Source organism: Podarcis bocagei (assembly GCF_964188305.1).
Source record: "Podarcis bocagei genome assembly, chromosome: 14".
Classification (NCBI taxonomy): domain Eukaryota; kingdom Metazoa; phylum Chordata; class Lepidosauria; order Squamata; family Lacertidae; genus Podarcis; species Podarcis bocagei.
The window spans coordinates 14,763,666-14,776,556 of NC_138139.1; the positions used below are offsets into that span (position 1 = coordinate 14,763,666).

Sequence of the window (12,891 nt, forward strand, 5' to 3'; positions counted from 1 at the left end):
TTCTTGCAGTCCATGGGACTCTCAAGAGTCTCCTCCAGCACCATAATTCAAAAGCATCGATTCTTCAGCGATCAGCCTTCTTGATGGTCCAGCTCTCACTTCCATACATCACTACTGGGAAAACCATGGCTTTTACTATACGGACCTTTGTCGGCAAGGTGATGTCTCTGCTTTTTAAGATGCTGTCTAGGTTTGTCATTGCTTTTCTCCCAAGAAGCAGGCATCTTTTAATTTCATGGCTGCTGTCACCATCTGCAGTGATCATGGAGCCCAAGAAAGTAAAATCTCTCACTGCCTCCATTTCTTCCCCTTCTGTTTGCCAGGAGGTGATGGGACCAGTGGCCATGATCTTCGTTTTTTTGATGTTGAGCTTCAGACCATATTTTGCGCTCTCCTCTTTCACCCTCAATAATAGGTTCTTTAATTCCTCCTCACTTTCTGCCATCAAGGTTGTATCATCTGCATATCTGAGGTTGTTGATATTTCTTCCAGCAATCTTAATTCCGGCTTGGGATTCATCCAGCCCAGCCTTTCGCATGATGAATTCTGCATATAAGTTAAAAAAGCAGGGAGACAATATACAGCCTTGTCGTACTCCTTTCCCAATTTTGAACCAATCAGTTGTTCCATATCCACCTGCTAGATTTTTGTCAAAAAGCAGCCAAGTAATTTTGGCATAACATCGGGACATCAGCTCTGCGCAAGGCATGACGTATAGGAGCAACAACTGGTAAAAGATAGATGTAATATTTTCCAAGGACAGGAAGAAACAATATGGACAGAATAAATGTCACACACAGGAAGAACAAGGATACAGTATGAGATTTTCACTTGTAGACTTTAATTTAATGTGTCACCACGAAAAGAAGTTATAAATACTGCAGCTGTTGTATAAGGGGTTACTATGATGACTGGAATGTAACTGAGATCAATAAGATTTTGGAACGCAGAAATAAAGTAAATCGTCAAACCATAAATTCTAGCACGCTGGAGGGGGCACCTAAATTATATACCGTATTTTTCGTCCTATAGGACACAATTTCCCCCCTCCAAAAATGAAGGGGAAATGTGTGTGCGTCCTATGAGGCGAATGCAGGCTTTCGCTGAAGCCTGGAGAGCGAGAGGGGTCAGTGCGCACCGACCCCTCTTGCTCTCCAGGCTTCAGGAAGCTCTGCGCAGCCCTCGGGAGCCCGGCGCGGCGGCTGCGTGGAGGTGCGCACTGCAGCCCTGGGCTTCGTGCAGCTCTGCGCAGCCATCTGGAGCCCGGCTGTTCTGGGGGCTGGGGTTGGGGGAAGCTCGGGCTTCCCCCGCGCCAGCCCCGCGCGCCTGGGGGGGGGGAATAATTTTTTTCCCTTTATTTCCCCCCAAAAAAACCTAGGTGCGTCCTATGGGGCGGTGTGCCCTATAGGGCGGAAAATACGGTAATTTGGTGTTTGAATGATTGATATTAGGAACTGTATTATAATTTAATTTTTAAAAATTCCTTCCAGTAGCACCTTAAAGGTAAAGGAACCCTAACCATTAGGTCCAGTTGTGACCGACTCTGGGGTTGCGGCGCTCATCTCGCTTTATTGGCCGAGGGAGCCGGCGTACAGCTTCCGGGTCATGTGGTCAGCATGACTAAGCCGCTTCTGGCGAACCAGAGCAGTGCACGGAAACACCGTTTACCTTCCCGCCGGAGCGGTACCTATTTATCTACTTGCACTCTGACATGCTTTTGAACTGCTAGGTTGGCAGGAGCAGGGACCGAGCAATGGGAGCTCACCCCATTGCGGGCATTCTAACTGCCGACCTTCTGATCAGCAAGTCCAAGGCTCTGTGGTTTAACCCACAGCGCCACAAAAGCTCATACCAAGAACAAACTTAGTTGGCCTCTAAGGTGCTACTGGAAGGATTTTTATTTATTTATTTATTTTGTTTCGACTACGGCAGACTAGCATGGCTACCTAACTGTAACTTGTATTATAATTTGGCTGATATAATGAGGCTATTATTGGATTATTGTAATTGAAAACTAATAAAAATTATTACCCCCCCCCCAAAAAAGCAGCCAAGTAGAATAAGTCCGTTCAAGTTTCTAGTCCACAAGATGCTGCTGGGAGTGGACAGCAATTTTGCTCTCTATAAAATACAGGTGGGCACCAAATTTTTTCTCCGTTGCAATCACTCTTGGGACAGCTGGTCTTGGGTCTACTGAACTGTTGCACACAGAGGACTGTGGGGATTATATTGCGTGCTTTCCACCACTTTTTTACAATTTGAAGGAAGCTGCTGTTTAATCATTAAGCCACAGAGCCCGGTGGAGAAGGAAACTTGCAGTCATCCCCGTTTCACTGAGCACGAGTTTGATAGCAAGAGCTTTATTTACAGGGCAATGATGGAGATATGGAGCATATGCTGTTGGGTTATACGTTTATGCTTCCACTGCCAAAAGGGGAGAAAGGATTGTGTTTTTATTGCTGTATAACTATAAAACTAGTGCAAAAGTTAACTTTAATTCTTGACCTTCGAACAGCGAGTCCAGCCATAGTTTTATACCCTCTAACACAGTGGTCTCCCTTTTGGGGGGAACCACTTTAAAATCACTGGGAAGTCTCAGCAGACCACCTAATAATAATAATAATAAAATGTGTGTGCATTCTGCAAATCAAAGCACATACAAACACTTGGTTTCCCATAACCATGGCCTTGCTGTTCTAATGAGATGGGTGAAGAAAAGTAAAAAATATATATTTTCCATCAGTGAGCAGCATCCATGTTCAAATCAGCACCCAGCCAAAGGACATTTCCCCTCTGTTCAGTAATCTGGTCAAAATGGCTTCAGTCTCATGTTGTTGTTTAGTCGTTTAGTCGTGTCCGACTCTTCGTGACCCCATGGACCAGAGCACGCCAGGCACTCCTGTCTTCCACTGCCTCCCGCAGTTTGGTCAGACTCGTGTTTGTGGCTTCGAGAACACTGTCCAACCATCTCGTCCTCTGTCGTCCCCTTCTCCTTGTGCCCTCCATCTTTCCCAACATCAGGGTCTTTTCCAGGGAGTCTTCTCTTCTCATGAGGTGGCCAAAGTATTGGAGCCTCAGCTTCAGGATCTGTCCTTCGCAGTGAGCACTCAGGGCTGATTTCCTTAAGAATGGAGAGGTTTGATTTCCTTGCAGTCCATGGGACTCTCAAGAGTCTCCTCCAGCACCATAATTCAAAAGCATCAATTCTTCAGTCTCATAGAATCATAGAATTGTAGTTGGAAAGGACCCTGCACATCATCTAGTCAAGCCCCCTGCAATGAGGGTTTTTTTTAAAAAAAAATTATTTGATTTCACAAGTATAAAATTATAGCACTACAAACATGCACATCCACATTTAAAGATTTCTTTAAATCTCTAGACTTCCCACCTTTCCTTCCATGGGTCCTATTATTAACCTTTTCTACTGCATATTTTCCAACAGTCCATATTTTAAGTCGTTCCATTTTGTCCACTGTATTGGCTACATTACAAGTGTTATTGCAATCCTGCTAATGTTTTCATCCAAGAGAAATTATAAATTTTTCCCATTCTTTTTGAAGTTTTGGTCTTCATGGTTCCTGAGCTCTCCGATCAGTTTCGCCATTTCGGCGTAGTCCAATAGTTTAATTTGCCATTCTTCTCTGGTAGGGACTTTATCTTCTTTCCATCTCTGGGCTAGTAGCATCCGTGCGGCTGTCGTCACATACATAAAAAGTCTTTTCTGCTCCTTTGGAATGTCAGCACCTACAATTCCTAATAGAAAAGCCTCTGGTTGTTGTTTTTTAAAATAAAAGTTAGTTTAAACATTTTTTTTCAACTCATTATATATCATTTCCCAGAATGCTTTTTTTAACCTTACACTTCCACCACATATGGTAAAAGGTGCCTTCTTTTCTTTACATTTCCAGCAGATATTTGTACCTGTCTTATACATTTTTGCTAGTTTACTAGGAGTCAAATACCATCTGTACATCACTTTCATTTCTTTCATGCATGCCGAAAAATGTAAGTCAGTTTTCCATAACCTTTCCCAATCTGAAAACTGGATCCCTCACCCAGCCCCAACCCTGGTTTAAATGCATAGATTTGCTGCCATTCCATTAAGTTCGGCTCATTAGTGCTGCTAAAGTTGTTTATTTTGCGGCTTATCCAGAATTGATCCGAACTAATGGCCTCTTAAACATCGTGCTGGGTTTTTCCAGCAAAAACAACACAATCTACTTCCTTCATCCGTTATGACTAATGAAGCCGACTGCAGCCCACAAAAGCTTTAGGCATAATAAATTTGGGATAGCCTTTAAGGTGCCACAACTCTTGTTTTAGCCATCAGATAGTCTTTTTGCCCTCAACTTTTAAGGGATTAAATTCAGGAGGGTGGATGCGAGGTGGCAAAAGATCTCTCAGCCTGCTTTGCAAAGCCTGGGTCTGGAAAGGAGAAGGAAACGGTTGAAAGAGCTGAGTCATTTGTCCTGAGTACAACATGAGCGCTCTGTGTATATCAAATATAGCAGCCTTGCGAAATTTCACTGAACGTCATCCACTTTCCCCAACTTCCTCCTGTCAGGAGAAGTCTGCAGGGCGAGGGAAAAGAGAATAATAGGGAGCAACTCCCCTGGGAGGAAAAGTTGCAACATTCGGGACTTTTTAGTTTAGAAAAAGATGAGTAAAGGAGGTGGAATGCGACAGAAGTATATAAAATTATGTTCACAGGTGGTGGGGATGGAAATATGTACATGGGGGGGGAAGGGTGTTTAAGGAGATAACAGAAATCACTGGGTTAAAGCTGACCAAAAGTCCAGAGGTAGCATTATGGGTGGCGCTGTGGGTTAAACCAAAGAGCCTAGGACTCGCCGATCAGAAGGTCGGCGGTTCAAATCCCCGCGATGGGGTGAGCTCCCGTTGCTCGGTCTCAGCTCCTGCCCACCTAGCAGTTTGAAAGCACGTCAAAGTGCAAGTAGATAAATAGGTACCGCTCCGGCAGGAAGGTAAACAGTGTTTCTGTGCGCTGCTCTGGTTCGCCAGAAGCGGCTTAGTCATGCTGGCCGCATGACCCGGAAGCTGTACGCCGGCTCCCTTGGCCAATAAAGCGAGATGAGCGCCACAACCCCAGAGTTGGCCACGACTGGACCTAATGGTCAGGAGTCCGTTTAACTTTACCTTAGCATTATTATCAATTTATGATGGGGTGGAAGGTTCGCAGGCTAGGAAGGACCTGCTTACAAATTTATTGGCAGCTGCACAAATTATTATAGCTAGGAAGTGGAAGGGGCAAGCAGAATACAAAATGGAAGAAATGGTATAAAGAGGTGTGGGATATAGCTATTAACGATAAATTAACATGTGCCATTAAGGTAAGACGGGGAAGATGCAGGAGAAATGATTTTGAGGAGAATTTGTAGAATTCACCAGGATTTGGGTGATGGTGGAGGAACTGCTTAAAGTGGTATGATGTTGCTTTAAATGTGTGGTGCTTTCTGGTACCAGAGAAGAATGGCAAACTAAGCTGTTGGACTACGCTGAAATGGCAAAACTGACCAGAAGGCTCGGAAGCCAAGAAGACAAAAACTTCAAGAAAGAATGGGGGGAAATATATAATTTATTTAGGAGACCACTGTAAGCAGAGGAAAACATTAGCAGGATTTTAATAACACTTGTAATGTAACAAATAATATGGACACATACAAAATATAGATTATAAAATAATACGCAGTTGAAAATGTTGGCAATGGGACCCACGGAGGGGAAGGCAGGAAGTCTGGAGCTTCAGGGAAATCTCTAAATATGGATATGTATTTGGTGTTGCTATAACTCTACACTTGTAAAATCAAATAAAAATTATTTCAAAAATAAATAAATGTGTAGTGCTTACTCTGAAAGAATCCTGGGAAATGTAGTTCACCCTTCATAGGGTTAGAATGCCCAATCCGCTTAACAAACTACACTTCCCAGGATTCTGTGGGGGGAAGCCGTGACTCTTAAAGTGGTACAAGGATTCTTTAAAGCAGCCTTTCTCAACCTGTGGGTCCCCAGATGTTGTTGAACTACAACTCCCCACACCCCTAACTAGCAAGGCCAGAGCTCAGGGATGATGGGAGTTGTAGTCCAACAACATCTGGGGACCCACAGGTTGAGAACCACTGCTTTAAAGGAACACTGTGGATGTGACCTTTGACACGGCACCTGAGTATTCCAGGTTATCAACATCTGTTTGTATAGGGCCTTCGGGCAGCTTGCACTCATGGCTCTACCCACAGAACCTGTGATAGGAGTGGTACCTGTCAGGCTTCAGGGAATTGGCTTCCCTGCAATGCACTCTTCGTGGGGCTACCTTTGAAGGTGACCCGGAAACTGCAGTTAATCCAGAATGCGGCAGCTAGACTGGTGACTGGGAGCGGCCGCCGGGACCACATAACACCAGTCCTGAAAGACCTACATTGGTTCCCAGTACGTTTCCGAGCACAATTCAAAGTGTTGGCGCTGACCTTTAAAGCCCTAAACGGCCTCGGCCCAGTATACCTGTAGGAGCGTCTCCACCCCCATCGTTCAGCCCGGACACTGAGATCCAGCTCTGAGGGCCTTCTGGCGGTTCCCTCATTGCGAGAAGTGAGGTTAAAGGGAACCAGACAGAGGGCCTTCTCGGTAGTGGCGCCCACCCTGTGGAACACTCTCCCTTCAGATGTGAAGGAAATAAGCAGCTATCCTATCTTTAAAAGACATCTGAAGGCAGCCCTGTTCAGGGAAGTTTTTAATATTTAACGCTGTACTGTTTTTAACACTTGATTGGGAGCTGCCCAGAGTGGCTGGGGAAACTCAGCCAGATGGGCAGGGTATAAATAATAAATTATTATTATTATTATTATTATTATTATTATTATTATTATTATTATTATTATTCCTCCCTCGCAGATCAAAGGAAAAGAAGTCTTCTTACCAGTTAGAAACTTTAATAATCACAGCGAGACAACAAAGAACCCCTTTGCTAAATAATAATAATAATAATAATAATAATAATAATAATAATAATAATAATAATAATAAATTTATTTATACCCCGCCCATCTGGCTGGGTTTCCCCAGCCACTTTGGGTGGCTTCCAACAAAATATTAAAATACAATGGTCTGTTAAACATTAAAAGCTTCCCTAAACAGGGCTGCCTTCAGATGTCTTCTAAAAGCCTGGTAGTTGTTGTTCTCTTTGACATCTGGTGGGAGAGTGTTCCACAGGGCGGGCGCCACTACCGAGAAGGCCCTCTGCCTGGTTCCCTGTAACTTGGCCTCTCGAAGTGAGGAAACCGCCAGAAGGCCATTGGCACTGGACCTCAGTGTCTGGGCTGAACGATGGGGGTGGAGATGCTCCTTCAGGTATACTGGACCAAGGCCATTTAGGGCTTTAAAGGTCAGCACCAACACTTTGAATTGTGCTCGGAAACGTACTGGGAGCCAGTCTAGGTCTTTCAAGACTGGTGTTGAAAGTGGTGCTTCAGGTTAAGAACAGTTTCAGGTTAAGAACGGACCTCCGGAACGAATTAAGTACTTAACCCGAGGTACCACTGTACTGTCTTCCTGCTCCTGGGAAGATTCAGGATCAGGGTCAAGAGGAATGCAGCCCTCAGCACGGTCCCTGACAGTACCCAACCGGTAACATAAACCAACGTTCCTTTTCACCGCTCGCATCTCTCCTTATCGCTTCGCAGATTTGATGCTGGCCCAAGATGGCAACGGTTGGATTGGTGTCTTCGTGTGCCGGTGTGCGTCCCATGGCAACTTTGCTGAGGCAGGGGGTTCAGAAAATGAGATCGTCCCAGTTCCACACCACAGCCAGGTCTGCTTCGAAGGATTACTACGAGGTGCTTGTCCTAGGAGGAGGCACCGGTGGGGTCTCCATGAGCGCACGGATGAAGCGAAAAGTCGGAGCTGGCAATGTGGCGGTTGTTGAGCCCAGTGAGGTAAAAATATGGCTCTCCCTCTTCTCCTCCTACCTCCATCCCAGTGGGCAGCAAGTTCTAATATTAATAGTTACCTCCCATGCATCGCATTCCTCTCCCACTGGCATTCCAGACAGAATAATCTTGAGAAGTTCTCTCTCACAGCTGAGCAGGGGTGGGGTGTATATAAATTTGCTAAAAAAAATCAATGCATAATTTCAATTAGCTGGTGCTAGGTCCGCTGGGACACGGGTGGCGCTGTGGGTTAAACCACTGAGCCTAGGGCTTGCTGATCAGAAGGTCGGCGGTTTGAATCCCTGCGACGGGGTGAGCTCCCGTTGCTTGGTCCCTGCTTCTGCCAACCTAGCAGTTTGAAAGCACGTCAAAGTGCAAGTAGATAAATAGGTACCGCTCCAGCGGGAAGGTAAACGGTGTTTCCATGCGCTGCTCTGGTTCGCCAGAAGCGGCTTAGTCATGCTGGCCACATAACCCGGAACAAACCTCGGCCAATAAAGCGAGATGAGCGCCGCAACCCCAGAGTCGTCCGCGACTGGACCTAATGGTCAGGGGTCCCTTTACCTTTACCCTTTAGGTCTGCTGGGGGAGAAATTTACCAGTACTGTTCGAAGTTTGTAAGCCTCATTTAAATTAAAAGAAGAACACTATAATTTATTTAGGAGACCACTGTAAGCAGATGAGAACATTAGCAGGATTCTAATAACACTTGTAGTGTAACAAATACGATGGAAAATATGGACAGATATAAATATAGACTATGAAATAAAATAGTTAAAAATGTTGACAATAGGACCCATGGCTGGGATGGGAGGGAAGTCTTGAGATTCAGAGAAATCTCTATATACAGATATGTATTTGGTATTGTTATAGCTTTTCATTTGTAAAATCAAATAAAAATGATTAAAAGATTTTAAAGAACAACACTCCATGACAGGATTTTAAGCAAGCAATCAGAGAGAGTCGCCCTCAGATCATTTTTGCCTGAGACAAGATGTTCTCCTGTTAACAGGGTAGGATTGAATGCTGCTCACCCACGTATAAATTTTCTCAGTTTTGGCCTTCATTTTTGATACTTAGGGGGCTGCAACATTCCTGTCTTGTTGCATTGCATCCAGAACAATAAATGCTTTTTGACCTGGAAAGATCACTCGCCGGGCAGGGTGTGCGTTGCTGTTCTAATCTAGAAATAGAACATCCAGGACTTGGGCTGAGTTTACGCATTTTGAAATATTAAAATTTGTCGCCAGGTGGTGAACATAATCTGCAGCTGCCCTATATGGAGTCGGAGCACGCATTCAGCTGTAGGCTAGGGAGAAGGGAGACATTTGATTCAGTACACTTTTAAAGACAAATCATTGTAACTCGCACCATGTGAGAACCAAAACGCAGCAATCCATCAGAATTTGCAGTTTATTGAATTTTGCTCTGCTGTTCTCCAGCCATGTATTGTGTACAAAACTACATACAGTGGTACCTCGGGTTACATACGCTTCAGGTTACATACGCTTCAGGTTACAGACTCCGCTAAGCCAGAAATATTACCTCGGCTTAAGAACTTTGCTTCAGGATGAGAACAGAAATCGTGCTCCGGCGGTGCAGCGGCAGCGGGAGGCCCCATTAGCTAAAGTGGTGCTTCAGGTTAAGAACAGTTTCAGGTTAAAAACGGACCTCCGGAACGAATTAAGTACCTAACCTGAGGTACCACTGTACATTAGAATAAAGCATGTATAAAAAATGCCCATACAGTTGACGTTTGGGTTGCGAACGTGATCCGTGTGGGAAGCAGGTTCACAACCCGTAGTGCCGTGTCTGCACACGTGTGGGTTGTGATTCAGTGCTTCTGCGCATGCACAAAGCGCGATTTAGCACTTATGCACAAGCACCGAAACCCAGAAGTAACCTGTTCTGGTACTTCCAGGTTCATCGTGGTGCGCAACCCGAAATCGCGCAACCCAAAGTGTCTGTAACCCGAGGTATGATTGAATTAGTGAAAATAACATGAGGGGAATTTGCTTTGCAAAAATTTATAATGGGCAAAGTTGCATACAAATGTATATCTTAGGATAAATTCACATTGAATGCTGCTGAATTTTTATAAGGACCTAAGAAACATAATTTGCAGTGTAGAAATGTGGAAAAATGAGAAATAGAGAGAAACAAAAATTGACAGATTTCCGCATTCCTACTGTAACCCCGTATTGTTTATTCTGAGCTGTGGGCTGCTAAAGACAGGTGTTCACTAGCCCCCATACTAAAGATTATTAATTGGAGATGTTACAATTTAAGGACTGAGGTACAGAAGCTCCTTTCTTATCACACCTGCTTAACTGACTTTTGAAAGAAGTCCCTCCAGTGCTCAGGCTGTGTGGCTTCTGCTCCTGTTTTTCAGAAGCACTACTTTATTTTTTATTTCTTTTATTATAATTTTTATTAGTTTTTTTAACATATCATTTTCAACAGTAATTAAACATACTTTTACATCTTATTCAAATTTTTGACTTCCATCAATCCTGTCTGAAAATTTTCCAATCTAATTTCTCCGTATGTATTTCTTATCTTCGCTATTACATTTCAAACTCATAACCAATATCTCTATCTTTTTCTACTTTGTAACACTTGTATATTTCTCCTTACAAAACTTCTTGTATAATTTGTTGATTACAGTTGCTCTTCAAATAATTCAGATACTTCTTCCAATCTTCTGTAAATCTCTGGTTCTGCAGGTTTCGAATCCTTCCTGTTATTTTGTCCAATTCTGCATAGTCCATTAATTTCGTCTGCCATTCTTCTTTCATCGGAATTTCTTCATGTTTCCATTTCTGGGCTAACAACACCCTTATCGCAGTTGTTGCATATAAAAACAATTTAACATCATGCCTATTAATGTCCTGACCTATAATACCAAGTAAAAATGCTTCTGGTTTTTTAAAAAATGTATATTTTCAGAAGCACTATTATCAGCCACTCTGGACTTTGGTCGGGGCGGGAGCAAAACCCCTGGCACCTTGTTCCCGTCCAACGGCAAGTGTGATTCCTTCCGGTGTAAAGTGGATCCAATCCAGAGTTCAGAAGCTGGATCCAGACAAGAACTGTGTCCATCTGGAGAACAACCAAAAGGTAAGCTCTCAGCTGCCTCTTCATTTAATCCTCTTAACTACAAAAACTGGAGCTCTGTACTTTACGGAAACTTGTCACCTTGATGGAGAATATTGGAAACTTGGGCTAGAGACAAGCAGTTGCATCCAATATTAGCCCTGCTCACAGTAGACTCATTGAAATGGATGAACATCACAAATTAATTTGGAGATGCTATTTAACAGCAGTCAGATTAAATAAAATAAACAAGGAATATTCGGTGTTATGTTGGAGGGGATGCCAGGAAACAGGGAATTGTGTTCACATGTGGTGGAGGTGTAAAGACGTACAATTATTTTTGGTAAAGGGTGTTTAAGGAGATAACAGAAACCACTGGGTTAAAGCTGACCAAAAGTCCAGAGGTAGTATTATTATCGATTTACGATGGGGTGGAAGGTTCGCAGGCTAGGAAGGACCGGCTCACAAATTTATTGACAGCTGCACAAATTATTATAGCTAGGAAGTGGAAGGGGCAAGGAGAATATAGAATGGAAGAATGGTATAAAGAGGTGTGGGATATAGCTATTAACAATAAATTAACATGTGCCTTTAAGGTTAGACGTGGAAGATGCAGGAGAAATGATTTTGAGGATAATATATAAAATTTGTACTATTAAAAGGGAAAGGGGTCAAACCATCGCAAGAGGTGTAGAAATTTTGGGAGGTTGCTTAGTTACAATGGAATGGTCTCGGGGGTGGGGTGCACATTTTATTCTTATTTATTTATGATTATTACTTTGTCAAAAAGAAAAAGAAAGGAACTGATGATCATGACTAACTTAGATCCATTCATTTCAATGGGCCTACTCTGAGCAGGAGTTGGGTACAACCCATTGCTTCCAGACGGGGTGTCATAGGAGATTCTACAACTTGCCCCTTGTGTGATTGTTTTGGAGCTGCGATCCTATACACACATTGACCTGGGAGCAAGTCCCATTCAACTTAATAAGGCTTACATGTGAGTAGACATCTATAGGATCACACTGTTAAAAGTGATGTGTAGGCAACTCCCAATTTACGCAGGGTTTATGTTCCAAGGCACCGTGTCCTTAAATGAAATATATATTTGAAACATCCCTGGGAAAGTTTGCAAAGACCCCACCCCATCCCGTTCTGCCACTTTTTGTGAAGTTTTTGGGTCACTTCCGGGTTCAGCATGATGCGGGTTCAGTCATGCACATATTGGACGCGCCTAAAACAGTTGGTGCCTTAATGCTAAAAGTGTGGCATATAATGATTAGTTCATGCTGGTCCATTGTCCCTTAGAATCATAGAATTGTAGAGAAACTTATTAATGTACGCTACTACAGTGGCAAGAATGTTACTTGCCCCCAAATGGAAAGAAGCAGAAGTCCCAGCAAAGGAAGAATGGATACAAAAATGTATGGAAATAGCAGAAATGGCGAAACTTACCGGAATAATAAGAAATCAAGATAACAATGGAAGAATGGAATGGAAGAGCAAAGAATGGAAATGGTTTATTGAATATTTACAGATAAATTGTACACAGATAAATAACATTGGCAGGGTTATTGTAATAATCTGCAGTTTCATAAGAATATATATTTAAAGAAGATGAATAAATGAGCAAATTAAGTTAATTTGGATATGCAGAAGATATTAAAAATAAATTTAAGGAACTGCAGAAATAGAGGGAAGGAAATCAAATTTTGAAATGTCAACATGATTGTAAAATCAGTGAAATGTATAAACTTGGAAAGTAGCACTAATTTTTTTTAAGGGATCTGACAGAGAAATATATGAGTTGGAAGGGACCATGAGGGTCATCTGGTCCAGCCCCCTGCCATGCAAG

At 43.1% G+C, this 12,891-nt stretch overlaps 1 protein-coding gene across 2 annotated transcripts in view; it reads left to right on the top strand.

Moving 5' to 3' along the window:
• The window catches only part of SQOR (sulfide quinone oxidoreductase), a 37,337-nt gene that overhangs the window by 5,752 nt on the left and 18,694 nt on the right, over positions 1 to 12,891 (top strand). For both annotated transcript variants that reach the window (XM_081170059.1, XM_081170060.1), the window contains exons 2-3: positions 7,695 to 7,946; positions 10,890 to 11,060. In XM_081170059.1, coding sequence (XP_081026185.1) covers positions 7,713 to 7,946; positions 10,890 to 11,060 — 405 coding nt within the window. In that variant the 5' untranslated portion in view covers positions 7,695 to 7,712. The remainder of the gene's footprint in view (positions 1 to 7,694; positions 7,947 to 10,889; positions 11,061 to 12,891) is intronic.